Source organism: Atractosteus spatula, chromosome 9 (assembly GCF_055471065.1).
Source record: "Atractosteus spatula isolate fAtrSpa1 chromosome 9, fAtrSpa1.hap1, whole genome shotgun sequence".
In the NCBI taxonomy this organism is placed as follows: domain Eukaryota; kingdom Metazoa; phylum Chordata; class Actinopteri; order Semionotiformes; family Lepisosteidae; genus Atractosteus; species Atractosteus spatula.
The window spans coordinates 11,523,446-11,551,319 of NC_142714.1; the positions used below are offsets into that span (position 1 = coordinate 11,523,446).

General features: G+C 41.0%; 3 protein-coding genes across 3 annotated transcripts in view; 2 read left to right on the forward strand and 1 right to left on the reverse strand.

Moving 5' to 3' along the window:
* The window catches only part of wdr20a (WD repeat domain 20a), a 34,212-nt gene extending 24,485 nt beyond the window's left edge, over nt 1-9,727 (reverse strand). The window contains exon 1 of the mRNA XM_088924817.1: nt 9,418-9,727. Within this exon, the coding sequence (XP_088780943.1) occupies nt 9,418-9,681 (264 nt within the window). The 5' untranslated portion in view covers nt 9,682-9,727. The remainder of the gene's footprint in view (nt 1-9,417) is intronic.
* A 3,906-nt stretch (nt 9,728-13,633) lies between these two features.
* On the forward strand, nt 13,634-20,373 carry hsp90aa1.1 (heat shock protein 90, alpha (cytosolic), class A member 1, tandem duplicate 1). The gene is made up of 11 exons (XM_088924819.1): nt 13,634-13,771; nt 14,618-14,782; nt 14,912-15,278; nt 15,443-15,576; nt 15,869-16,183; nt 16,712-16,877; nt 17,312-17,502; nt 17,713-17,860; nt 18,130-18,398; nt 18,741-19,074; nt 19,788-20,373. The coding sequence occupies exons 2-11, from the start codon at nt 14,618-14,620 to the stop codon at nt 19,895-19,897; spliced, it is 2,199 nt and encodes a 732-aa protein (XP_088780945.1). The 5' UTR covers nt 13,634-13,771; the 3' UTR covers nt 19,898-20,373.
* A 1,093-nt stretch (nt 20,374-21,466) lies between these two features.
* On the forward strand, nt 21,467-27,514 carry hsp90aa1.2 (heat shock protein 90, alpha (cytosolic), class A member 1, tandem duplicate 2). The gene is made up of 11 exons (XM_088924820.1): nt 21,467-21,676; nt 23,145-23,300; nt 23,802-24,168; nt 24,270-24,403; nt 24,554-24,865; nt 24,987-25,152; nt 25,473-25,663; nt 25,803-25,950; nt 26,100-26,368; nt 26,481-26,814; nt 27,113-27,514. Exons 2-11 carry the CDS (start codon nt 23,145-23,147, stop codon nt 27,220-27,222), a joined length of 2,187 nt encoding a protein of 728 aa, XP_088780946.1. The 5' UTR covers nt 21,467-21,676; the 3' UTR covers nt 27,223-27,514.
* The last annotated feature ends 360 nt before the right edge of the window (nt 27,515-27,874 follow it).

The window sequence follows — 27,874 nt, forward strand, 5'->3', positions numbered from 1 at the left end:
TGCAGCCCTTTATGTACAGTACAGTATGTGAAAAGTTTTGTATGTGACAGTATGTGACTTTTTTTTTCCCAGAACAAGCCACAATCAAACTAAATTGAATTTTCCAAAATCACAAATCACTAAAAAGCAGACGTAACAATAAGATAATATTCATAGACACCTGGAAAAAAATAAAAGGAAGTGAAAACAAACATTTCCTTCACATATACAGGATTATCTTATACGGATAATACTACAAGCTCTATATCATTCAGTAATAGTTTCTAACAGTGTTATCTCATAACTCCATTCAAAATGAAAATATCAGTTCCATGTACCTTCTATGGCAAGAGGCAGCCCCACAAATCTGTGTTTAAGTCATATTCAAGTGGTTACAAATTTGCACTGCTTTTTCTTAGCAGAGTGGGTAGGACATCTGTCTGAGGTCTACATTTCTCATGAAGTTATTGGTATAATTAGCTCTTCATCTAATCACAAAGCTACAGGAGGGGTGTTTTATTACTTTTCATTCCGTCGTTTTGCACACAGGAATTCAGTCTACAAACATCTGGACTCTAATGTTCACAGTGTTTATAGTTTACATATTTTAACATCCCAATATACATATATTCACCTCGGCTTGCAATAAAACTGATGAAATCGGCCTAACTGTTCCATTTAAATTACACTATACTCATTTCTATTCTGAGCTTAGACTTAGAATTCAGTTCCACTGATTAAGACTAAAAACTGCAGGAATGAAAAATTCTACCATTTGTCCTTATTATAAAATACATGGTCCTATTATTGAGCTTCCAGTCTCCAATATTTAAAAACAAACAAAAGCAACAAGACTGTCATATCCTTAGCTGAAGCATGTATAAAGAGAATGCTATACAGTACTTACTAGAAGGGGCCAAAATATTCAACAGTTATCCAGCAATCTTTCACACTGTTGCCCTAATACTACAGTATAAACCAAATCCCAGGATAAACATCTTAAAACCAAGGGTGGCACAGTGGTTAGCATATCAACTTCACAGCTCTGGGGCCCTGGGTTCAATTCTGGACCTGGGGTGCTATCTGCTTGGAGTTAGTAAGTTCTCCCCCTGTTTGCGTAGGTTTCCTCCGGGTGCTCCAGTTTCATCCCACCGTCTACAAACAAACTGGTAGGTTAACTGGGTCCTGGCAAATATTGGCCCTGGTTTGAGCATGTGTGTCTGTGTGTGCTCCGTGATGGACTTCCCGTGCAGGGAGTATAGTGCCTTACACCAGCTGCTTGCTGAGATAGGCTCTGGCTTCCCCATGAACCTGAACTGGAAGAAGCAGTCACTTGATCTTAAACCCAAGTTCTAATTGCCTTGGCAATTGCAATCCAAGGTACTAGTCTATAGCACATCTTTATAAAACTGGAATTGTCCATCACTTTAATACAGTTCCGAATTAGAACCTCCAGTTCTATAGGACTTGGGCCATGGTCTTGTCCTGCAAAGGGATAATGAGGACACAGACAAGTCAAGAGTCATTCATTTTTGGACAACACTATAAGCTCCACCGTGCTACAGAGGAGGGTGTAGCCAATTGAAAGAGTGATACCTCTCTCTCTCTCTCTCTCTCTCTAACATAACTTGCTGGCCGCTTGGGTTATCTCACTATTACTCCACCAACTGTGCTAAACTAGTAATGAAGGCTCATATTAGATATGGCCCAGGCTCTTTCTGGTGACTTACAGACCACAGGTCTCACAGTGGGCTCTGAATGAGCCCCTTGGGAAACCCAGGCTTAAAGGTTACGTGGTCAGTTTGGCTGCATGACTTAAAATCTATCAGGAAGAGGACACTGTTGGAGAGCTGTGAAAAACTCCCTAAACAGAATGTTCATGACAAGTATCTATTGATAAAAATCTATTTCTAGATAGGAAAGTTATTTTTTTTTTAGCAAAGGGTGCAATCAAGACGGAAATTACAGAAAGAGCAAAATATGGGACAAGAAAAATGACTCATAAGTAAACAGGAATAAAACAAACAGGCTGCAAAGATGAATGGGAAATGCAGTTATATCCGAAATTGAAGCATTACTATTCTTGCAGCTCATGAATTACTCATTTTATTTCTGCTGGAAAATGTCAAAGTTACAATATGAATTTTATCTTACAGTTTTCAGACAAGGGTTAGGATTTAACCTTCAAAAACCAAAGCCTATGCAGCAAGAGAAGAAATGAATGGACACTTCACTAGAAAAACTGAAAGCGAGATGTTATCTCTAGTGAAAGAGTGCTGCTTATAGTTTCTCAGCACATAAAACAATTGAGAACAATAACAAGGTTTCAATAAAAGAAAGCAGATTTTTGACTATAAAATCTTTAGATTGCTTTTAAGAGGCACATTCCACATACCCTGTGTATAGTTTTATGTGGTAGGTCATATGATAGTTAAAATGCTATTAAAATCAAAGATTAACGTAATCCTGAAACATAATAATGTCATGCATATATAGTGCATGCTGATTTTTAATTGCACAGATATTTACCAGATCTATTACTGAAGTGCAGCACCCATTTAATCTTTAGTTACCACACACTCAAAAAAGCATGACACCTCCTATGACAGAGTCCCTAGTCACCGTACTGTGGCATTAGTTTGGAAATTATGATCCTTCATGGAAGAGTACCACCAACTTAACTGATTAAGCCACTTAAATTTGCTTCTTTAGATGTCCTTTAAAGCTTAAATGTCTCCCCATCCAGTAATGACTAAGCTGAGCTTCTGAAATCTGACAATATCAGGCTACATGGTGATACTGCTGCTTCATCATTCACCTTGAAACAAAATCATTCGCAAATAATTTAAGGTATTCTTACTCCATGGAATATTCTTAATAAGACTGGGAGTACCTCATTATTTTCAGTGTACCTGATGAGGAGCTACAATTACAGATTCAATAGCTACATAAATACAGGAATAATTCGACTGAAAGTAGGAAGCACAGTTCCTTAAAGAACTATCCTAACATTTGATATCTTAATGAAGAAAAAAAACTTTAAAATCTGTACTGTAGTAAATACTGAAAGTTGATCTATTTGACCATATGAACACGCACAATCAAACAGAGGTTGTTCAAAAACCAGTGTATTCTCTAAGAAATAATTTCATACTTCCATCAAAAATCTGAAAAAGTGAAAAATTAAATAACTATAATGAACAAACTTGAGAAATATGAATCATATGACATGCTATTATAATGTTACATGCAATATTGCTATTACTAACATGATCAACCAGCATTAAAATCTGGTATCTGTCATCAAAAAATGATTTTTAAGACTGGACCACCTTTAATTTAGAAAAGGCAGCTATGGAAGCATGCAAGCTGTGAAAAGAAATAATTCTGTAAATCTTGAGTGAGGGAGGGTAACTGTCTTTCAATTACTTGGAAGTACTAAATTTCAACCATCTTAGTCACCCACGAAGATGTAAATTTCCTTTTTTGAAAAATGCATCATACATTTTGTCACTCACGAAAAGTAAAATGCTATCCATTTAAAAGTGGAAATGTCTCAAAGGATAACATATTTGGCATAATCTTTGAGTGCCATTTATAATTTCAACTTTTTAACTAGTGTGCTTATTTTAATTACATTTCTGAGAATGACTTGACACAAAGAGACCAGGAAATCATTTGTAGAGGGGAATCTTAGAAATTTGACTGTCATCATCTCCTATTAATAAAATCAACCTTTTCAGAAAACCCTAATCCAAGTTAATAAGTGGTTCATAAATAAGAAAGCAACATTTTGTTTACAGCAGAAACAATCTTAGTAGCTTTCTTAAAGGACGGTGATATACAATCCATACTGTAGATGTCCCTTTGTACCTTTACACTAAAGAAAGGTAGTTCTGGATCGGTTTGTGTCTAAAATGAAGCTGCTGCAAAAGGGCTCAATCTTCCTCGTCAAAACGTTTCTCCATCCGCACGGTTTTATTACACCACAGACAGAAAACAAAACTATTATAGTAACTTACAGCAACTGTGTGACTGGAGCAATAATATGTGTTTCAATTTAATTTACTATCACAATGCACATCTCATGTGAAGTTCTCTAATGGCTCCACTCATTAGCCATCAAATCCAATCACAACTCCAACAGTTAAGAGCAAATCAGCTCTGCAGGCCCCATTCAGACAAAAGCCTGGATGCAAACATAATGAACATGGATCAACCCTTTCTGGTGTTAAATGTTTTTACAAACTATTGACTTGTGATAAAGGAACACTGGATATTGAAGCAGAGCACTACACCACATCAACACTGGAATTCAAAAGGGATCCTGAAAACCTTAAGCCAGTGGTACAAATATGTAGGCAACAAAAATGGTAGCAAACTGTTGCTTGCAACACCAGAGTAAATTGAAAGTTCCATTTTTTACCAGTAACGCCATGAAAGAAACTCATATTCAAACATACAATCACATTTTGAGAACTATTTCATAACAAACAGCAGCTACACCAGAGGAATATTCTACTTTTCTGCCATTTTCTGCTTACATCTTAAGGAGGCACATAAATATATAAGGTATTTGAAATCAGAAATCTTATTTTAATAATAATTGTGCCATTGATTCATGCACTTATTCATTAACAAATCGGAAAATTTTTAATTGTTAAAAACTATTCTCTCTTTCCCAAGTCTGCATGGCTGCAGTTTTCATGGTATACAGTTTTAACCATGTATTCACCAGAACTGATAAGAGTCATGTGCCTTACATGAGCCTGGGTTGATTCGATATTGCCTTAAACCTTAACTTTGAAATACTTTTAGTCTCTGCTCTGTTAGATCATGTTTCCAGGCATTTGTTAGGGAACTGACAGTATTCTGCTAGGGGTGATACATGGGGCAAATTCTGCAGGATGTGGACATTAGGGATAAATGTTGCCAGTAGAATACCTCATACAACAGGAGGTTTACAGCCACTTTCAAGAAACAAGAACACTGAATGTAGCCCATAATCTTTAAGAATTGACTGGCAAATCACATCACAGTGATAATATAACAAAGGAGATATTCCTTAAATATTCATCAGGTTCATGAAATAATGTAAGGAATAGGTTCCTTTAAGTCTGAAGTCTCTTCTACGAGTGAGAATGTTTCTGAAACCTACTGTACATCCAATGGTATCATTAATTAACATTAAGACTATTAAAGAGGAATCAAGGGATTCTTCAATTAAAAAAAACTTCAAGTGTGGTCCACCACTTCAGTTAATGACAAAGGAAAAAAATGAAAATTTTAAAAGAGAAACAGCTGAACACACACATCCAATCAATTTAGAGTAATTAGGATCAAACTAAGGTCAGCAAATTCGGATCCGAATGACCAAAATGTGGGAATTTTTAGTTCCAAGTGATGACTGCATTACATTACAAAACGTTTAACATTAAGTAAATTCAGATTAGTTGTCCACTCTTAATCCCCAAACAGATTAAGGTTAATATTAAGGTTCAAATGAGAGAAGGCTATTCTGCGCATTTAGCTCGTTTAGTTGGCAGTAACTAAATGATCCGAGGATCTCAATCTCAATCTCTACTGTTTATTGAAAGAAGCCAAAGTATCAGCTTCAATAACATGGTTGGGTAACTTGTTCCTGACTCCCTTTGATTCTAAATGAGCCAAAACAGCATCCAGATTGAGGAAAACACACAAACAGTTTCAATGGCTATAAAAATACAGTGTTTTTAAGAACAAACAGTTATGACACTCTCTCTAAAACCATTTTGCTAAGTAATTCATGATATGGAGCCAAATAATCAAATAATTTAGTAAGTAACTATATACATATAAACATTCAAGACAGAATGAAACGTTATACGAGAGAGCCCTTTTCAAACTGGACTTGACACAGCATGGAAAAGAACATAGAGCAATCTTTAGAAGGATTTTTTAATTTTAAAAAATGCTGAAATAAAAAAATAAAAAAACAAAGAACCAAAAGAGCTCACAACAAAGAGTTCACTAACCACTATCCCTCTTTTTATCTACAGAGCCTGAGACCTGCAGAGTATAGAGCTTTACTCTAATAAAGCTGTTTTACAAGTACGTTAATGTTTTTCTTAGAAATAGTCAACTTGTCCACAGCAGTCAGCAGAGAACGAGGCACTATAGATTACTATGGCAGCTGACCCTATACCATTCAACCTACTACCCACTTATTACACGTATATATGGGGTTGAAAATTAAAAAAACATTATATGAGGGCTGTCAGAAATATTTTAGTCTGCAAAGAACAATCACACTTTTAGTAGCCACTAACTTAAACAGATTCACGGTAAAAGTATGAAATAATTATCCATTTTTCACACTTCATGAAGTTTGGATTATTAAAACTGTTTTTTAACTAGGGTTAAACAATTGGGGTTTTAGTGATCCAGAGCCATCTTCTAATTAAATTCAAATAAGGTTCATTACTGAAAAGGGCACAACATGCACTCTTGTTTCACTTCAATGCATATTTATTCAAGTAGTTGACAGAATTAATGTCTTAAGCTACATCTTAGTTTAAAATCTAGAATATATTTTTCTACAAAATTGAACAAGAGATATCCCTACAACTCTTTCAACAAAAACTAAAGCATGAAAATGAATCACAGGTCCATGGTTTCAAGTCTGCCAGATGGGTATGAAAGATGTATTTTTAAAACCATACAGTATATCAATGTTTTTTTTTAAAATAAGAACAATAGGCAACTTGAAACATGGCTTTGACAGAAATTTAAAGCTGAAAAGTTACAAACCTAGTTAGTTCTGTAAAGGACATATACTGCACTACTATTAGTAACCACATGTTTCTCATAGCCTTTACTGAGCGACTGGCAGCATGTATCCTCTGTCTCTTTGCTAAATGTGCACTCCATGTGCAGGCAGAGGACTTTCACCCACCTGGTCATCTGCATTATCAGTCCCACTGGTAAACTGAAGAGTTCATATAGCTCTAAATCCTTCCTCATTCTTATAGTTTTAATAAGATAATCCAAGAGGAAAAACAGCATTTTCACTTAGATAAAAAAAGGTTCCACTGAGATCTGCAAATGTGCTTTCTTGCAAGAGAATGAAGTCCATATGTCCAACGATAAGAGTTGCTACTTTAAACAGCAACTGCGTGAGCAACATATGCAGTTAAAGACATACATATTAATATGTACACTTTAAGCATAGACTTGTTTGTACAGTTTTTTTTATTAATTCTTAACTGTAAAATATATTAGTATAATTAAGTGGACATAGTGTCAAGACAAATAGTAATAGATTTCACAGTTTTGCTACTGAGGGAGTCACTAGTAAAGTCATTTGTCGGATTACTTGCAAAGAAACTTGCACATAAAGTTTTGTCTGCATGCAAAGAGACCAGCATAGACTTCACTTCCCAAGACTACAAAGCATTTGACGAGTTTTTCCATGAAGAACCCCCACCACCCAGTGGCAAAATCTCCACACTCTGAGAATGTGTTTGAGTACTAAGTGTCCTACAATAAGGGAGTCATAGGCATTGTGATGGATGACAAACACTACAATGCAAAACATCATCTAGCTATACATGTACATATGAATGAAATATGTACTATGTACTGACTAAAAGATAAGAGAAAACACTGATGTATTCACCCAGATAGACATTCGGACTCTTAACAATTAGGAACCCAAGGGTAAATCAAGCATCTACAGTTGTCTATACTGTGCTACCAAGAAGTGCAACAGACTGGGCTGAGTAGTTTTAAATCATGACAGTGATTCTGGGTACACAGAAAATACATCATAAAGCTGTGAGCAAAGAAGGAACAAGCAGACAGAACACCATCAGCTTTAGAACAGTATTTTCAGAGCCCAGACTTTACAATTGTGATGAAAAACAGGATGATATAGGAAATTCAGATAAGGCACGTAATGGGATAGTGTCAACTCTGGAATGTATTACTGAAAGTCTTGAGGCACATTACTCAAGAACACAGCATTCAAATAAACTTCAGGACAGAGCAGGATATAGTACACAGCCTAGCACAGGTTTCCAATTAAATACTAAGCTGTTCAGTGAAGTGTAATCCCATAGTTTTCCCATTTTAATCAAACTAGACATTTTCAGGAAGCACTTTAATTTGAACCTTTAACATTTTCTCAACATTTGAGAACTACTGCAGTGTTCTCAACAAATCTCAATAAACAGATTTTACAGACTGTCTTTAAATATCTGGGGTTATTACCTGAGGTGTTTTTTTTTTAAATTACAATATCCTTTCAGCAGTACTCTTCCAACCCTCCACTCCATAAATGCATTACACTCAACTCTCAAAAGTGAAACATTCCCGCATACTCCAATGACACTGCAAACTTGCTGAGCAATGCCAGCTTTACTGGGTATATGGGCACAGTGAATGTCCAGTATGACTTTCCAACATAAGGCGTGGCTTTAATCCTTCGACATTCAAATTACCCGTGTTCCCAGAGTTACCATAACCCCCAAGTACATTCACGGTGTGGGAAAACAGTGTGATTTTCTATAAAATCTGTAACCTTCTACAGAGATCAGAGCAGACATTTTCAATACCGACCTCAACGAAGGGTTTCAAAATTGCCGAAGAAACGAAAGGTTGTCTGATAGGACACTTAAGCCACATAATAATCACCAAGCAGTACTCTTGACATCCGAAATTACATACTGCGTCGAACAGCGACTCCGCTCATCCAGGCTGAAAGTGTTTAACAGTTTACAATACGCCCACCTTACGCATGATTTCACACATTGAATTCAGATCATTAACGTCTCCCCTTACGCCTCTGTCCTAGTCACAACCAGAGAGACCTGCGTGTCGGTCACGGCAAATTCAAGCGATACACAAAACAGCTCGCACGCTAGGCGTACTAAGTTACCATATAGTTCTGCTTCGTGTACCGCCTCCGCAAGACAGGGTCGCCTTTGAAAGTGAAATCAACTACAAATGAAACATCAACCCCGAGAAAATGAGAAACAAGTAACCAAATGAAGACAAATCCACTGCTTTGCGTGACACCTCACATACAAGCTAACTGAGCAGATCTGTCACACGACCCGACTGTCGCCGCACGTCACGTCCCGAACGATTGAAGCACAGACACCGTGAAGTTCACGCACGCAAGTTTAGACACATTTGTGCACTACTTCGTCTATATATGACCATGACGGACGCTAGATGCACATTCCAAAGCAGGTGAAACAGGGCCTTTTTCAGCTGTCAGCTCAGTGCATACCACAACTGTTTAACAAGAAAGGCGAAAAGCAAACTGGAGGTAGGTGTCACTTTGGCTGCGTCAGCCGCACTGCAGCCGCATTATACCCCATTATTTCTCTACTTTAAAAGCAAACATTAATGCTATAAGAGCCGTTGGCTTGGAGAACGTAACGTCCTGTTTACCTTTCTGACGCCTTTGTAGATATAAAAGTATAGCTCCCGGCCCACATTGAAACAGATTCTGTCGCCGTTACCAGACTGGTCGTTGACGTTGACGAAGGAGACTTTGACGGGGTTCGAGCCCTGGGAATTGAAAGGCACCCTGTTGGGGCGGCTATATTCGGAGTGAGTGAGGAGTTTGTAGACGCCTTCCCGGGTGGTGAACTGAGTTTTAATTTCGTTCATCTCCTTCCCTCCTCCCTCCGCCGCCATCTTGAAAATTAGCATTCATCCTGCCCCAAGCCCGGATCTTACACACGGAGCATGCGTACTGCCGCCCGCGGAGCCGACTCGCATGGCGCTGGTTCGTCAGCTGATCCAGGAATTCACGTGCTTCCTCCTTTGATTGCAAAATAGCATGTGGAGTGCGGGTCACAGGGCTCGTCAAGGTAAGAGCGGAGGTGGATTGCGCCCGGAGGCCATCGCTGGTCAGCGCTCACACCGCAGTGCTGTCAAGGGCATCACCCACGAAGGGTCAATGAAAAGAGAAACTCGCATGAGAGTTTCAAAATATTCACACAGTTTCTGGTGACGATGTCTTTCACACGTTACAGGGCTGGAAACGTGCTATCTGCTAACACGTTGTCGGGTAAAAATGCATTATGTATTTGTTATAAAACACACTGTATTAACATGTGTACGCATATAATATAGATCTATATACGACTCACGGTATTTTTTATTTGTTATTATTTGCTTTTAACATTAACATATAGCTTATCGGTATAGTCTCCAGCATACCAGTCTTTCAAAATGAAACAACGCGATTGTCCATCCATGACAAATTAAATAAAAATATAACAATAATATGTAATGGCACATAGGGAGAGAACCGTAGCTCGCTCCAGTACCAAAACAAGGATAAAACTAATTAAATGTATTATGAGGGAAAACCTTCACTGAACATCCAGACGGTTCGCAGATTTGACAGAAATGATCCGATCTCGAATGGAGGATAGTCGATTTCGTAACCCAGTCTTTGATATGTTTCTTATCAGGATTATGTACAAGAGACAGGACTTGACACTTTTGGACTTCTTTATTCTTTAACACTACATGTTAGGCGGCAACGTGAGGGAAGACATCGGGATTGCAGGCCTGATTGCTTATATCCCGTTCAACGGCATCAACGCCCCTGGGCTCTCAAATAAAACACGCTCTTTTTCCATTTTTGAAGGGGAACAGCGTAAAGAAGTGAACAAACCGCTGGATTCATAACTGACAGGTTGCGGGTTCGAGTCACCCATGCAGACACTATTGTACCCATCAGCCAGGTACCTTACCCATAGTTCCCATAGGGAGTAATGCCTGGGATGAACCCATTTCCCATCTTAGGCTGGGGGTTGGTCACATGATCCTAGTCCGCTTAACACTAAGGTAACTAGGATAAGCTTGGTCCGGATGAATCACTATGCTCTGCTATGGACTTTGACTTACTTACGTCTCTGCTTATATTGACCTGCTGTGGATAATCACACGCAACAACCCACATATGACCTCAAAACAGGTTAATAAGCGCTCGTTTTATACGTTTGTTTTCTCTTGTAATGAAGTTGTGTTGCTGTACTCTTGTTACTTTGGCGTGTGATACAGTTTAGTGCGATAACGTGTGCAGATTGCGTCAAAAAGCGAACCGATGGCGCCTCCTAGTGGCCAACCAAGGTTGACAACATCACGACCAAAACGTGAGACCGTAAAACACGGATAAAATAAATCGAAAATACACGCATTGAACTTTATTATATTAGATTCATGAGGCGAATTAATGTTAAAGGGTGGCAGAGATAAAATATTTCATGATTTTAGGGAAAACCTGAAAATGTTTGTGTCCCACGCCTTTAAAAATCCAGTGACGATAACGTTATCCCCGTTATCCTGACTATTTTTTAAGAGCATTACTTTTAAGAGCAGAACTGCATATTTACGACCTTTTCCTAAACTGATAAGAGCATGTACATTAAATTAAAGTACATTTGGGACCTAACGTATCTATCAAAAGTATTGGTATGGTTAATAGAAAAAAAAACATTACAACGTGTCTAAACATTTGTCTAGACAAAAATAAGGTCTTATATCTTTTTCCTAGCTAAGTTTAATGAAATAGTTTAATGAAATAATAAAGACAAAGGTACGAGTAAACAAAAACAGCATTTTATCAGCATTTTAGACAGTGCAGAAACAAAAACGTTTACATTATGAAAGTTGCTCAAAAAGCTTACAATCCCATCTTTTTTTACCTTTTGATTACCGCATTTTCTTACCCTTCGAATTATGCCGCTAATATGAAATTTAGCCAACAGTGCGCTTTTCGTTTCCAGAGTCCAACTAGGAGATGATATTATAGATCTTAACAGTGATAGCGGATAGATCGCACACTTTGTAACACTGGGTGAGTCCTCACATTTCATCCCTGTGCAGAACCTTACTAGTACCTTCTTTAATTTAATTTACGTAAATCTTTTCAAGCAAAATCCGATGACCCCTTCTGCACAATCCCAAAACTGGGAGCTCTTTGTAAGGAGAAAGAGCAGAAACAATTGGGGGGTTTTTTTGGTATGTCTTTTTGTGAACCGAAAGGGAAAAAAAACACTTCCAAGTGCCTGCCCGATGAACGAGTAAATTGTAAGGTAAAGATGAAGTGACTGCAAGCGCCCGGCGTGAAGAGTCACATGGTCGATGAGGGCCGCGCTGAAGTCTTCAGTGATTGGTGAAGACGACCTTTCTTGAAAGAAATAAAATCCTAAAAAGCCCTGCAGATCCAATCCTGCATATAGAGCTTTCTAGAATGAAAAGGTGAGATTCCTTTTTTTTCTACTAACATCTCTCCTCACGTCTTTCTAGAATCCCGGGTTAACTTTCACAGTCCTGAATCAAAACAAGAAATTCCAGGACTTTCGCAGGCCCTCCTCCGTCTAGCTTGACAGCTGGACCCTCCTACCAGGAAGAGCCGGCGTGAACTTCCAGCATGTTCTCATTGAAGGTTACAGAAACGCATATGGACTGCCTTCACTCTGACATTGCGATGCTTAATCAATTGCGCAAGCTGGGGTTCAGCACACTTCGAGATCCTTCTAGAGATTACCTCACAAAATACGGATAAACGAATTTGTGCATTGCCATAATTGCATGTCCGCAGTCATTGTTTTTTTAACGGATTAAAAAACACGAAACACATGCGACGTGCACTAGAATACTCCACAAACAACCGACTATCACACAATTCTTGTCCTGAGGCAAATGAGAAAGTCTGTGGATTTATGAATGAATGGTCAGTTGCCGTACAGGAAAGGTACAGAAAGCAAAGGAGCATTGCCATTAAGATCTATGTCTATGACTCCGTATTTTCGTCTACATCTTCATCATAGCAATGATTGAACGACGTTTTTCTCTACCTATCCCGAATAATTTCCCTGATCATTTTATCCCATCAGTGCTAAAGACCATTCTTCAGATCCTCCTAGCACTGCTTCTCTGGTTATCCTACAAATGTAAGCAGCATCGTATTAATATCACAATATTATAAACCTAGCCCCACAAAACATACTGTACATTGATGTCATATCACAGACTTGCAAAAACACGTGCCACTCCTGGAATATCTACTGAGACCATAGTAACATACTGTATATCCTGGAAGTTTCAAAGCTGTTTTCAGTTCTCATGGGTTATAAAAAATAAAAGATTATTTTATTCTTTCCTTATGTAAGACAGCTAAGGTCCAGGGTTTGGGTGTGGTATAATGTGCCTCATCCTACGCATGTGAATCTATTAATCTGACGTATACTGAAAATATGAATGCTACTGCTTCCTTTTTTCCGTGCACAATAAACAGGAGTGTGCTTCTTTGGGAGCACGTTGACGGTTGTTTGGTGTGATGGACTGTCGGGTTGGGATAAAGAAGGCCGGAGGATCCGTCCGGTCCCAGGTTTTTATCTTTTACATGCGAAGGAGCGGGTCTTGGCCTCGGCTGTGGTGGTGAGGTTCACAGACAGCTGCGGCGCTGGGCAGGCCTTGCTCTCTGGCCCGGGCCTGGTGGTGCAGGGGTGATTGGCGGGGCCCTGTTGCAACTCTGCATCCCTAAAAGGGAAGACCAGGACAGCTGCAAAAAGTGCCCCTATCACTGTTACTTTCTTTAGGTCTGCGCCGCAGTGGGCATTCCTTCTGGTAGTTTCTGAATGAGAGCTTCTGGAAAGTCACCCCTAGGTATAAAAAGGAGCTTAAGGCTCAGGGAGCTCAGTTTTTGGAAAACACACAAGCAAGACGAGAAGAAGAGAGAACCACACACAGTAACGCAGCTCACTGCAAAGCGATCAGCACGGTGAGTAAAAGACTACACGTATGCCGGGGGGGCGGGAGAGAAGGAGGAATTACGGGATAATTTTACATTTTTGAAGTATTCGGGAAATCCTCGCGCCTTGAGGCTTAAATGAATGAGGCAAGTGAATTTCTCCAGGTCCCTGTAGTTCTCCGGTGCGGTCAGTTCTGAAATGGTGGGGGATTTTGCATTGTGAGCAGACAGGGCACATGGCAGAGCAGCTGGTGTGGCCAGGCTTGTATAGCTGGGACAGCAGACTGCTAGGCAGCTCAGCGAAGAGGAGCTGATTACAATGGGGACCTGCAGTTTGAACCGGGGAAGGACATCCTCGTCTCACGAGAAAAATAAATCTGGGTTTATTTAATATTAAATCCTCGGTCCGAAAAATAAAAAAATCAAAGAACATGCCTGAAAAATAGAAAAACTGCAAATCTTCTCTAAAATTGTCTACTGAGTGCCAAAGAAAGGTAGCTTACAAGTGTGGTATTAACTTATACGTTCCTGCATTATATTTGACAGAATTTGGCAGAATAAAGAGCCTTAGGGAAATTAACTGAATATTAGCAGAGGATGACAAGTTAAATGTATAAATGCATTTAATGCTTTACTAAAAATTTGTGTCGAAACCCAGGATCTCCACAGACGTTATAATTGATTTTAAGTGGTTCCAGCAATACAGAGGGTATGGTTTTGTTTATAAAGATGACATTTCCCCATGTCCAGACGGCATCTCAACTAGTATGCTCAAAAAAGGTTTTAGAATATTTTGTGTAGCTTTTAGTAGTTCATATTTAAAAACTGGACTCTCTCACATTATTGCTCAATTGTCGGCCAATTGTGTTGAACCAGATGCCAGAAGAAGTGAAGAACAGTGTCCCAAGCCAGCCCATGGACGAGGAGGTGGAGACCTTTGCCTTCCAGGCAGAGATCGCCCAGCTCATGTCCCTGATCATCAACACCTTCTACTCCAACAAAGAGATCTTCCTCCGGGAGCTGATCTCCAACTCCTCAGACGTAAGTATGGATGCAGATTCCTTTAATTCTTATCATTGAACTAATCTCCACTACCTAGCCATTTTTCCTAAAGTATTTGCTTTCCTTATTCTGATCGGAATTCCATTTGCCTACATTTCACTCCTACAGGCTCTGGACAAGATTAGATATGAAAGTCTAACAGATCCCAGCAGACTGGAGTCCTGCAAACAGCTGAAGATTGACATCATCCCCGACCAGCTGACCCGTACCCTGACCATCATTGACACTGGGATTGGCATGACCAAGGCTGACCTCATCAACAACCTGGGCACCATTGCCAAGTCGGGCACCAAGGCTTTCATGGAGGCCCTGCAGGCCGGGGCTGATATCTCCATGATTGGCCAGTTCGGTGTGGGTTTCTACTCTGCCTACCTGGTGGCAGAGAAAGTGACTGTCATCACCAAGCACAACGATGACGAGCAGTACGTCTGGGAATCTGCAGCCGGAGGCTCGTTCACAGTCAAGCCCGACTCCAGTAAGTGATCAGCCGAGAAGCTTTCAGCACATTTGCCTGCATTTCACTGTCTTTCTGCAGCTTTCAATTATTAAAATAGAAGTGGAGGACAAATGAGTGACTATTTATTGGAACGTTTAGTGTTTCTGTGGATTTAGCCCAGCTAACTGTACTGTCCTTTACAGGCGAGCCTCTGGGCCGTGGAACTAAAGTCATCCTGCACCTCAAAGAGGACCAAGTGGAGTATGTGGAAGAGAAACGCATTAAAGAAATTGTCAAGAAGCATTCCCAGTTCATTGGCTACCCTATCACACTCTATGTAAGTAATTAAGGCACAGTAATTCTTTCTAACTAGTACCAGATAAAACGTTTTCAAAAACATGTCTCACAATCAAAGAATCAAAAAATCAACATACTACTGCAGAAAAGTTAATACACAATTTAAATCATACACTACCTTCACCTTAGTTCACAAGACCAGTTTTAGTTATTGGTCCTACCATCTAAATCTTGACCAGACCTTGGATGCGTGCACAGACAATATATTTTAACTGGTCCTGCAACATCATGCAGCTGTGTTTCATTACTAATGGCGTGGTGTCACTGGGCAGGTGGAGAAGCAGCGCGAGAAAGAGGTAGACATGGATGAAGACGAGAAGGAGGAAGAGACAGAGAAGAAGGACGAGGCAGAGGGAGCCAAGGGGGACAAGCCCGAAATCGAGGATGTGGGTTCTGATGAGGAGGAGGACAAGAAAGAGGAGAAGAAGAAGAGGAAGAAGAAGATCAAGGAGAAGTACATCGACTCCCAGGAACTAAACAAGACCAAGCCCATCTGGACCCGCAACCCTGATGACATCACAAACGAGGAGTACGGCGAGTTCTACAAGAGCCTCACCAACGACTGGGAGGACCACCTGGCTGTGAAGGTGAGCTCTTCTGCTGTAAGCTGCTCTTTCCAGATCAAAGCCTGGTCCTTTTTAATGGCTCAGAACTAAGGTTTGTATCGCATTGACCCACCATCCATCTGAAGTCACTTCTCAGGTTTTCCATAAACTATATGGAACTACATGGATTGTATGGAATACAATCTACAGAACTTACAAAGGGCTAAACAAAAAGTCCAGGAGATGTAAAGATTGGAAAGGCTGTAGAACGAGAATGGCTTCCAAAAACACAAAAAGGATAAAACAGTACAATCGACAGAGAAGTTATACAAAACGCGGTCAGTTAACAGATTCTAAAAAGATACATCTCCTGAAACATTTACTGTGGTACTCAATTAATATTGAGGGAAATACCAGTGAAACTAAAAGTAATAATATCTCAAAATGCAAAATCTAGGAACACTCTGACACACACAAGCAGCATCACAAGCTCCCAGTTTCAAAGGTGCGAGTACGGACCAGGTATCACCTGGGGAGAGGTGTACCTAACGATGCTCCTCTCCTCTGCAGCACTTCTCGGTGGAGGGCCAGCTGGAGTTCCGTGCCCTGCTGTTCGTCCCAAGACGGGCCGCGTTCGACCTGTTCGAGAACCGCAAGAAGAGAAACAACATCAAACTGTACGTGCGCAGGGTCTTCATCATGGACAACTGTGAAGAGCTGATGCCAGAGTATCTCAGTGAGTGACCTCTTTCCAGCACATATTATTTATTACATACTTCCATTGCCATGATAAACAACCATAGTGTCATTGGGGAACCACATATTGTCATTCCACAGCAGTATGATAATCAATATAACAACAGAAATAGCTACCAAAAATCCCAACAAAAATCTCAAGTTTGAAATTGTGTCCTAATAGGGTTGTTCATTGTACTCAGACACATGATTATCACCAGAATTCAGCTTGTAACCACCAGCCAGTTTTTTTTTCATTTTGGATCTGTTCAGCAGAAAAAGATAATTAGAAGTCTTGTAACTAATAATGTATATTAGGTAAACAATCAAGAACTCTTAACCCTCTATACACCACATTATTATGGAATCCTTATATCCCTGAACTTTCACTGCTTTAATAGGTCCATCACCCTCTCTTTTTTCCTGTTTTGCCAGATTTCATCAAGGGCGTGGTGGACTCTGAGGATCTGCCCCTCAACATCTCCAGAGAGATGCTGCAGCAGAGCAAGATCTTGAAAGTCATCCGCAAGAACCTGGTGAAGAAATGCCTGGAGCTCTTCACTGAGCTGGCCGAGGACAAGGACAACTACAAAAAATACTACGAGCAATTTTCCAAGAACATCAAGGTGAGAGCGCGGTCTCCACTACTTGTTCTACTCTTCCAGCATACAAAGATCCTTCTCCTACAACATTACAAGAGGGCAGCAAATCCATTCGGAGCTTGGAGTGCTGTAGTACTTCACTGTCCTTCACGTCTCAATTACATTTTTCATTTTGCTCAGAGCTTTAAAGGCATGTGCGTGCCTCCTAACTTTGTTTCGGTGTCCCTTTTCCAGCTGGGAATCCATGAAGATTCCCAGAACCGCAAGAAGCTGTCGGAGCTGCTGCGTTACTACACCTCTGCCTCAGCCGACGAGATGGTGTCACTGAAGGACTACATCTCACGCATGAAGGACAACCAGAAGCACATCTATTACATCACCGGTGGGTGTGCCTGGGCAGAAGGAATGAAGGCATTTGAATTTTAGAAATAAATGCAGAAATCCCTACAATTCACTCCAAGGAACCACGTTATGTTAAACCTGTTATAACTGGAAAAGAAGTGAATATTTGTGGAAAAGAAAGATGGTTTTAAGATACTTTAAGACCAAAGACAGTTTGACTAATAGTAGTTGTTAAAGGGGGCTTTAATTCCTCATAAAGCACATACTACTGTTAGGTTTTCATAATCCAATTATTTTTCATTCCTACAGGTGAAACAAAGGAGCAGGTGGCCAACTCTGCCTTTGTGGAGCGTCTGCGCAAGGCTGGCCTGGAGGTGATATACATGATCGAGCCCATTGATGAGTATTGTGTGCAGCAGCTCAAGGAGTACGATGGCAAGACTCTGGTGTCCGTGACCAAAGAGGGACTGGAGCTGCCCGAGGATGAAGAGGAGAAGAAGAAACAGGAGGAGCTGAAGGCCAAATTCGAAAGCCTCTGCAAGATCATGAAGGACATCTTAGACAAAAAGATTGAAAAGGTAGAGCACCAATCAGATCATGCTCTGGCATTCCCAGTGGATCACTGATGCAAACATTCTGCTCATATTTTACCTACACAGTTATAGGAAATGTGTCCTTCTGATCACAAATATTTTCAGGTGCTCAAACACAGGATTAGATAGTAGTTAGTAAAGAATGGGCCCTATTTACACTTCACACAAAAGATAAAAAAATGCATTTGAAATTTTACAATAATGAATCTTAAAGAGCACATTAATGTGCAATGTTTACATCAGAATCATAAAAATATTTTCATGTTGTTGTTTTTTTCAAAGTACCAAGTGACTTCAGTGGAGCTTCTCTCTTGTTCTTTATTCCAGGTTGCTGTTTCAAACAGGTTGGTCTGCTCTCCCTGCTGCATTGTCACCAGCACCTATGGCTGGACTGCCAACATGGAGAGGATCATGAAGTCCCAAGCCCTGAGGGACAACTCCACCATGGGCTACATGACTGCCAAAAAGCACCTGGAGATCAACCCAGAGCACCCCATCATCGAGACACTCAGGCAGAAAGCGGAGGCTGACAAGAACGACAAAGCAGTGAAGGACCTGGTGATCCTGCTGTTCGAGACTGCACTGCTGTCCTCAGGCTTCACCCTGGAGGACCCACAGACACACGCCAACCGGATCTACAGGATGATCAAGCTCGGGCTTGGTAAGTCTCCACAAGCCAACAGCAAGTGTCACTTTTCTGTACAAGCAACAGTTGTTCCACGAGCACACAGCATGGCTTGTGTGCTTTTGTAAGAAAGAAATCAAACCACTGTAGCAGAAGAAAACCCTGGAAATTGTTACAATAAGCTGATCCTCTTCTGATTTGTTACAAATGTTTTGTACTGTTATCAAACCACAATTAGTAACACAAAAGCACAGATCTTCATAAAAATCATAGTGTTATATCCCTTTGAAGAAGTAGCTGGCGACTTTTACGTGATAGAAGGAAAGAGAAAAGCAGTGCTTGGTTTTGAATTTGTTCTGTGCGAAATAGTTTTTCAAAACCTAATAACTGGCTTCTGCTAGAATTTTTTTTCACATGCAAATCTCATTTCATTAAAACAATGCTCTGTTTGCATTAATATAGTTCCAAATGAACCATTAATGGCAAAACACCGCTGCAGATCTGAATTTGTTGGGAAGATTTCTACAAGACCTTATCTCTGAAAGTTTTCTAAATCTCTTTACATTAAAGCTTTACAAGCCTCATGGAGACTCATATTAAGTTGTACTACTGGTTATGTTTGAAGGACATAGAAACTCTGAGCAGTAAGGGGTTTTCACAGCAAAGCCAGCTGATTTTAACACCTGAACCAATGAATTAGATCTGGCAGGACTGTGAACCTTGAGGTTCTGACTTTGTTTTCTGTCCAGGAATTGATGAAGATGATACCATCGCAGACGAGATCATTCAGCCCAGCGAGGAAGACATGCCAGTTCTGGAAGGAGATGACGACACATCCCGAATGGAGGAGGTCGACTAAGAATATTCCTAGGTGTAAATTTAAATTATTTTTTTTAACTTTAAAAAATCGCCTCCATTTTTTTGTTGTTTTTGCAAAGATGCAGCATTGTTTTGACACCCGCAGTTAGTTTTTTTGCAGCCCAAAGTGGTAGACATTTTCAAGTAGGTTATTAGCCTTTTTTTTTGTTTTCATTTCTGCTCCACTGATCTGTTAGTCATTTCATTGATTGCATTTTCCTGTGCAATAAGTTCATTAAGATAAAAAAACATATTTGGGTTATGTTAGATTTAGAAACCTATGCAACAGGGACAATGTTTGCTTTGGTTGGTTGCATACCCAAAACAGTACTGGAGCTGAATTACGTCTCATAATAGACATCTATTTCTTTGTATTCCATTATGAACTAATGGGCAAACATTATTAAACAAATGTAAATTTGTAACATTTTCTATTTTAAAAAAGTCATTTCTAATAAAAGTGATTTTAAAAAAGAATACCTCTTCTCGTTTTTATTGTAAGGAAAGGTAGAGGCCTTTGCTAGTATTGCAGTTAGGTAGTCGTATATATTATTTAAAACCAAAATGTGCACCCTTGAATTTGCTTAAGCAGGCCTGATGCACCGCCTACTCGGAAAGTTCAGGAAACTGAATGCAGCATGTTGCTGTTCTTACCACGCGGTCTGATACTACATGGTTTCGTTTTCAGATATTACTGGTTTTAAGTTCATTTTGTGACGTCAATTTTCTAGAAATAACCTATTTTTCCATATTCACAAATGTTCCAACCTTGGTGGACAAAGTTTATTCTAAGCAAATCTGTGTAGAAAGATTGTAAATGTTAATCCTATGTATTAATTAATGTATTTTTTATTCATTATGGTTGAAAAGTCTGAGCTTTAGACTATCAATATTTTATCGATAGATAATAAATAAAATCTATTCATCAGAACATACCAGACCACTCGGCCGGCAGCAGGGACATGGGATGCAGAAATAATTTGAAATTTGATTAATAGTAGTTACCTAATTTCATGTTTGAATGTGATAATATACCTCTGGTTTTAGTGAGCCCATAGTCTGTATTTCAGCGCTCTAATGTTTTTAAAAGACGCCCTGTGACTTTCAGGAAATATGTGTAATGCAGAAAATACACTATACGTGTGAAGGTCTTTTCCCAAAAATGAGAAAATGAACGTGTAAGAATGCTTATAGATACGTTAAACAGATGTTGAAAACAAGATTACCATACAAATCTGCAAATCTCTGCATCGCATTTTCGTACAGCATTTCACTTAGTGCGCTGCACAGAAGGCACTCTTCGCCTCTTTAAGCTTAGAGCTGCATACTTATGTTTTTTTCCCCCACAAGAACATTATTTTAGGCTTATTGTAATAGAAATGGCTATAAAACTTAGGAAATACGCTTTGACGGGAAAGACCGAGAAAATCGGCGGTTAGCAGCCAATCAGCACGCAGCCCGGCAGTTTGACCCCCGCAGGCTGTACAGGCGGAGCCCCGCCCCGGGTCCCGCCCCCCTCCATTCATCCCAACGGCAAGGGGGCGGGGACTTGGGTGGCGGTCTTCCAGGCGCGCTCCGTGATTGACGGCGGGGGCCATGGGGAAGCTTCCAGACCTTTCTGGAGGGAGGCTGTTTCTCGAACGATCTGCGCCGCCGCTATAAAAGCGATGCAGCCCGGCTGAGGAGTCATTAGAGGGGTGTTTTGCAGTAACGGCCAGCCTAGAGCTGAAGACCTCACTGGAAAGTGTTGCAGATCGATAACAGACTGGTGACAGCCAAGGTAAGCTCGAAATAAGCACAGCGGACCTCCACGAGTTTATTAGTGTCTCACCCATACATTCTTTACAAGCTGTACCTGGGGTGAAAGCAGAGTAGCTGTATCTATAAGACGGGGCGTGACGTGAGCTGTGGGAAAACTATTGGCCGTTAGAATAAGATGTTCGTGCTGCAGACTTAACCCTAAACACCTGGGGCAGTTCGTTTAAAACGGGGAAAACCCTCCCAAACCCTTCCGCGGCGGTGTCGGTAGCCGGGTCTGTCGTGTGTCCTTGTGGTTGGGTCGGTGGCGGCTGTCCCCGCTCGGCGCTGCCCCGCCGCAGGTGCGGACGGGCGGTCGGAGCGCCGGGGATGGTCTGGTATGTTCTGGAAGCTCGCAGTTCCCTCGCCTCGCCGCCGGGGGGCGCTGCGCTGCGGCAGAGCGGAGCTGGAGCCGTGTGGTGGCGGCGTGGGCCAGGCTCGGCTGGCTTCTAGAAAAGTCCCCGCCAGCCTCCTGCAGGGGGGGGGCAAAGGCAGGAGCTGGAGTCATCAGCTCCACCTGCTTCGGGTGGAGGAGCCCTGACTGTAGGGGAAGAGTTTCGGCCACACGCGTGACCTCCGAGGAGTACAAGCGCTGATTTTTTTTTTTAAATTCCTTTCTCTGTTTTCCCAGTACTTGGTTAATGACTCAAAAGCATCTATTTTAAATTTTATAAGTAGTTCAGAAACGCACGATACGCGTCCCAGTGGAATGATAGTAATTAGTCTGGTCCATTTATAGTAGGACCTGTCAGGGGACTTCAAATCTGTGAGCTTTGTGGGAAGTACTACCTCCCAGTTTCATAGGTGACCTCGTGTATGGAAAAGGTAGATGACAAAGTCTTCTTAGTGACTGGAAACATCTGGAAATGTCAGCTACAGCACATTGAGATGTGTCCTGGCTGTCACTGCGGGAAACCTGTTTCACTGGTGGATGTCAGGTTATTCACTGAGCACAGGAGTGATTATCAGGGCAAAGTATTAATAATAATAATTGCTTACACTTATATAGCGCTTTTCTGGACACTCCACTCAAAGCGCTTTACAGGTAATGGGGACTCCCCTCCACCACCACCAATGTGCAGCATCCACCTGGATGATGCGACGGCAGCCATAGTGCGCCAGAACGCTCCCCACACATCAGCTATCAGTGGAGAGGAGAGCAGAGTAATGAAGCCAATTCATAGAGGGGGATTATTAGGAGGCCATGATTGGTAAGGGCCATTGGGAAATTTGGCCAGGACGCCGGGGTTACACCCCTATTGTATTGGCAAGAACAGCTTATGCCTTATTTCCACAGCACTTCGTTTAAGGACACTTCCAACAGAAGTAGTTCCCTGAATCTGCCCGCACATGTCTTGTGTGATTAGGGAGTGAAAGGCTGTTTTTTGTAAATCCAGCAGTTGACAGCCTTGCTTGTCAAAACTGACACTTTGTGCTGCTTTCTTGTTCAGATGCCAGAAGCACAGGCCCATGACCAGCCCATGGATGAGGAGGTGGAGACCTTTGCCTTCCAGGCAGAGATCGCCCAGCTCATGTCCCTGATCATCAACACCTTCTACTCCAACAAAGAGATCTTCCTCCGGGAGCTGATCTCCAACTCCTCAGACGTAAGTGTGCCGTGAACCCAGCAGTTAACATGTTAATAACACTGATAATCTCTCCAGGATGGAATATATTACACAGGATCTATTTGTGAGGGGGAAAAGCAGTTTTTGGTCAGCATTTTATTTTCCCAAACTGCTCCAGGGGTGCTGTACAATGGCTGACCCTGAGTTCTGAACCCAAGCTTCTCTCTTGTCTGTGTCTCGTGGAGAGCAAGCCTGGGGTATGCGGGAGGAAAAAAAAAGACATATACCTAATGCATGAAATTGTATATGGCTAATAAAGTGATCTTAAAAGAAAGTGGCATGTTTAACTTTTTAGAGTTACTTCTGGATCTTTTTAAAATGTTTACAATTTGTGAACATTACACTCTTAAGCTATTGCTTGAGTTTAGTATTATATTTTGCTTAAATTCTCACTTGGAATTATAATAAGTCTGCTTAATACTGTTTAATAGGACTGCTGTCTCCCTGATTGCTTTAATAATTTTATTTTCAAACTTCCAGGCCCTGGACAAAATCAGATATGAGAGCCTCACAGATCCCAGCAAGCTGGATTCTGGAAAAGACCTGAAGATCGAACTTATTCCAAACAAGCAGGACCGTACCCTGACCATCATTGACACTGGGATTGGCATGACCAAGGCTGACCTCATCAACAACCTGGGCACCATTGCCAAGTCGGGGACCAAGGCTTTCATGGAGGCCCTGCAGGCCGGGGCTGATATCTCCATGATTGGCCAGTTTGGTGTGGGTTTCTACTCTGCCTACCTGGTGGCAGAGAAAGTGACTGTCATCACCAAGCACAACGATGACGAGCAGTACGCCTGGGAGTCCTCAGCCGGTGGCTCCTTCACAGTCAGGGTGGATGCAAGTAAGAATACAGAATGTGGCTTGCTTCATTGAAATATACTTTAACATACAGTAACAGCATCTGTTCAGTGTAACTGATGTCTGTGTACTTTATTCCATTAGGTGAGCCATTGGGTCGTGGTACAAAGGTGATTCTGCACCTGAAGGAAGACCAGACTGAATACCTGGAGGAGCGGAGGGTCAAAGAAATTGTGAAGAAACATTCCCAGTTCATTGGATACCCCATTACACTGTTTGTAAGTATTCCTAATGGGTTGTGACTTTGTAGCTTCATGTAATTGTTAAAGTAGGCATTGCAAAAGAACCTAAAGGGGGGGGCGGGGGGTGCAATTGCAGAAGCATTTTATGTAAGTGTACAAGTCTGAGAGCTGTTACCTTCTGTGTAGGTTGAGAAAGAGCGTGACAAGGAAGTGAGTGACGACGAGGCTGAAGAGGAGAAGGACAAGGAGGAGAAAGAGGAGAAGAGTGAGGAGGACAAGCCTGAGATTGAGGATGTGGGCTCCGATGAGGAGGAGGATGAGAAGAAGTCCACCGACAAGAAAAAGAAGAAGAAGATCAAGGAGAAGTACATTGATCAGGAGGAGCTGAACAAGACCAAGCCCATCTGGACCCGCAACCCTGATGACATCACAACAGAGGAGTACGGCGAGTTCTACAAGAGCCTCACCAACGACTGGGAGGACCACCTGGCTGTGAAGGTGAGTCTTGATAACATCAGCTCAAAAGTGCAAAGTTTGAGTCTGACTTCAGTTTTATACCCACATATGATGTTAACGATTCAAAAGAAGTCATTTTCTTCTTTTCTTTTTTCTCTGCCAGCATTTCTCAGTGGAAGGACAGCTTGAGTTCAGGGCACTGCTGTTTGTGCCAAGACGTGCACCTTTTGACTTGTTTGAGAACAAGAAGAAAAAGAACAACATCAAGCTGTATGTGCGCAGAGTCTTCATCATGGATAACTGTGATGAGCTGATCCCAGAGTATCTCAGTAAGTAACCTTCGAAGGTGGTCTAAAGTAGATTGAGCTGTGTACAGTCTTTAAATACCGTTAGTGCTCCAGACTATTTGACAACTCTGATGGTTGAGGAGAAGATAAATAGTATGGCCTTTTAAACAAAAGGCTTATATTGGGAGATTTGAAAGAAGGTGAAAGTTCTCTTTTGAATAGGCCTTGATGCCCATTATACCATTTAGAATTTATGTTGTGTAGTACCTTTGTGGTGACATTAACCTTAAATGTCACTAGCAGTATGCCAGTGCACCCATTATTTTAAGGTTTTGGTATTTAACATTCCTTTTTTTTTTCAGATTTCATCAAGGGTGTGGTGGACTCTGAAGATCTGCCCCTCAACATCTCCAGAGAGATGCTGCAGCAGAGCAAGATCTTGAAAGTCATCCGCAAGAACCTGGTGAAGAAATGCCTGGAGCTCTTCACTGAGCTGGCTGAGGACAAGGACAACTACAAAAAATACTACGAGCAATTTTCCAAGAACATAAAGGTAGGTAAAATCTATTGTGTGATATTCCATTATGTGGAGAACAGTGTTTAAGCTAATTAAGGACTACTTCGACTATAATGGTGAACTTAAATGGCTTGTGCCCTTAAAGAGGAAAACTTTAATTGTTTTTTCTTTACAGCTTGGCATCCATGAGGACTCTCAGAATCGCAAGAAGCTGTCTGAGCTACTGAGGTACTACACCTCTGCCTCAGGAGATGAGATGGTCTCCCTGAAAGACTATGTCACCCGAATGAAGGACAACCAGAAACACATCTATTACATCACAGGTAGGGAAACGGTTCAACTCCAAACACCAATCAGGAACATTTTAGTAAACATCTTTTTTAGAGTAGTTTAGTTGTTGGGTTACGAAGATAGTGACTTCATTTAAAAAAAAAAGTATGGTATCACTAAACCTACCTTGACATCTCTGCAGGAGAGTCCAAGGAGCAGGTGGCCAACTCTGCTTTTGTGGAGCGTCTGCGCAAGGCTGGCCTGGAGGTGATATACATGATCGAGCCCATTGATGAGTATTGTGTCCAGCAGCTCAAGGAGTTTGAGGGAAAGAACTTGGTGTCTGTGACCAAAGAGGGACTGGAGCTGCCCGAGGATGAAGAGGAGAAGAAGAGGCAGGAGGAGAAGAAGGCCCAGTTTGAGAACCTCTGCAAGATCATGAAGGACATTCTTGAAAAGAAGGTGGAAAAGGTGGGTATCTAATTTTGAACATCTGTAGTTTCCTTGACAATCCTTGATCTAATGAGATCTTTTTCGGTAAAACTATTGAATTGCTCTAATCATGCTCTTCACTGTTTTCCAGGTTGCTGTTTCAAACAGGTTGGTCTCCTCTCCCTGCTGCATTGTCACCAGCACCTACGGCTGGACTGCCAACATGGAGAGGATCATGAAGGCCCAAGCCCTGAGGGACAACTCCACCATGGGCTACATGGCAGCTAAGAAGCACCTGGAGATCAACCCAGAGCACCCCATCATCGAGACGCTCAGGCAGAAAGCAGAGGCTGACAAGAACGACAAGTCCGTGAAGGACCTGGTGATCCTGCTGTTCGAGACTGCACTGCTGTCCTCGGGCTTTTCATTAGATGATCCACAGACGCATGCAAACCGCATCTACAGGATGATCAAACTTGGTCTTGGTAAGTCTGAACAGATCTAGGAAGTACAGTGTGGTAAACAGGATTTTAAAACCTGACCATAAAGAAATTAGATGCAAAGATTTTAAGAATTAAGAGGCAGACAGGAATGGCTTAGTTCATACTGCTTTAAGGGAGGCATCATGTATAGGAAAAAAACAGTTCAGATGTGTGCAACACTTGTAATTTTAAAAAAGGCTACAAAGAAGAGTGCTAATTGTAGATGGTAACCTGAAAAGGAACAATATAATGTTCTTTAAATGGTAGTGGTGGAAATTGCTCACCGGTGTATTCTCTCCAGGTATTGATGAAGATGATATGACAACAGAGGACACCACTACTGCTCCTATTGAGGACATGCCCCCACTAGAAGGGGATGATGACACATCAAGGATGGAGGAAGTTGACTAAGAAACTGTAAATGTTGGATAGAAAAAAATGTAAACACAACTGTAAATGGTTAATGCTGAATTCATTAGGAATGAACCTGAAATGCATATTCATTCCCCCTTATTTTCTCCTTTCTTCATTCCATTCCCTTGGCATTGGATGGCTGACCACACTTATGTTTTCTTTTGTATTTGAAATTTGTTCAGATGTATTTTTGTATTTATTTGCATTCCATGTTCCTTGTTTAAGTGCACTGTAAAATTTCTACAATCTTGTTGAATTGTAAGTTGCAAATAAAAGTTTAATATGTGAAGCAGGTGTAATCATTTCCTTATCACAAGCCTTTAATGTCAGATGTTAATTTAGCTTTCGTAATCCAGAGCCACATACTTGTTCTCTAAATTTCAAGTATTGGCAGCAATGTTTTCTATCTATATGAGGGAAAAACAAGGGGAGGATCTGTAACCTAATCATTATTTAAATAGCAAAGATTAAGCTTTTGTTAATTTGTAATATCAACTCCCACCATGTACATTTAATTAAAGGGCCACAAGACCTTGGTCAGGAGTAATATTTATCAAGTCATTCCAGTAAAGCTAAAAGTGCTCATTAAGTTCATGAGCATTTCAAGTGGGGAGGTGTGGGCCCTTAATGATGCTGGGGCTGCAAAATC

Coding starts and splice junctions, on each gene's coding strand:
- hsp90aa1.1 (XM_088924819.1), top strand. CDS start 14,618: ATGCCAGAAGAAGTGAAGAACAGTGTCCCAAGCCAGCCCATGGACGAG. Junction 16,184..16,711: donor AGGACCACCTGGCTGTGAAG/GTGAGCTCTTCT, acceptor TCTCCTCTGCAG/CACTTCTCGGTGGAGGGCCA. Junction 19,075..19,787: donor GATGATCAAGCTCGGGCTTG/GTAAGTCTCCAC, acceptor TTTTCTGTCCAG/GAATTGATGAAGATGATACC.
- hsp90aa1.2 (XM_088924820.1), top strand. CDS start 23,145: ATGCCAGAAGCACAGGCCCATGACCAGCCCATGGATGAGGAGGTGGAG. Junction 23,301..23,801: donor TGATCTCCAACTCCTCAGAC/GTAAGTGTGCCG, acceptor TCAAACTTCCAG/GCCCTGGACAAAATCAGATA. Junction 26,815..27,112: donor GATGATCAAACTTGGTCTTG/GTAAGTCTGAAC, acceptor TATTCTCTCCAG/GTATTGATGAAGATGATATG.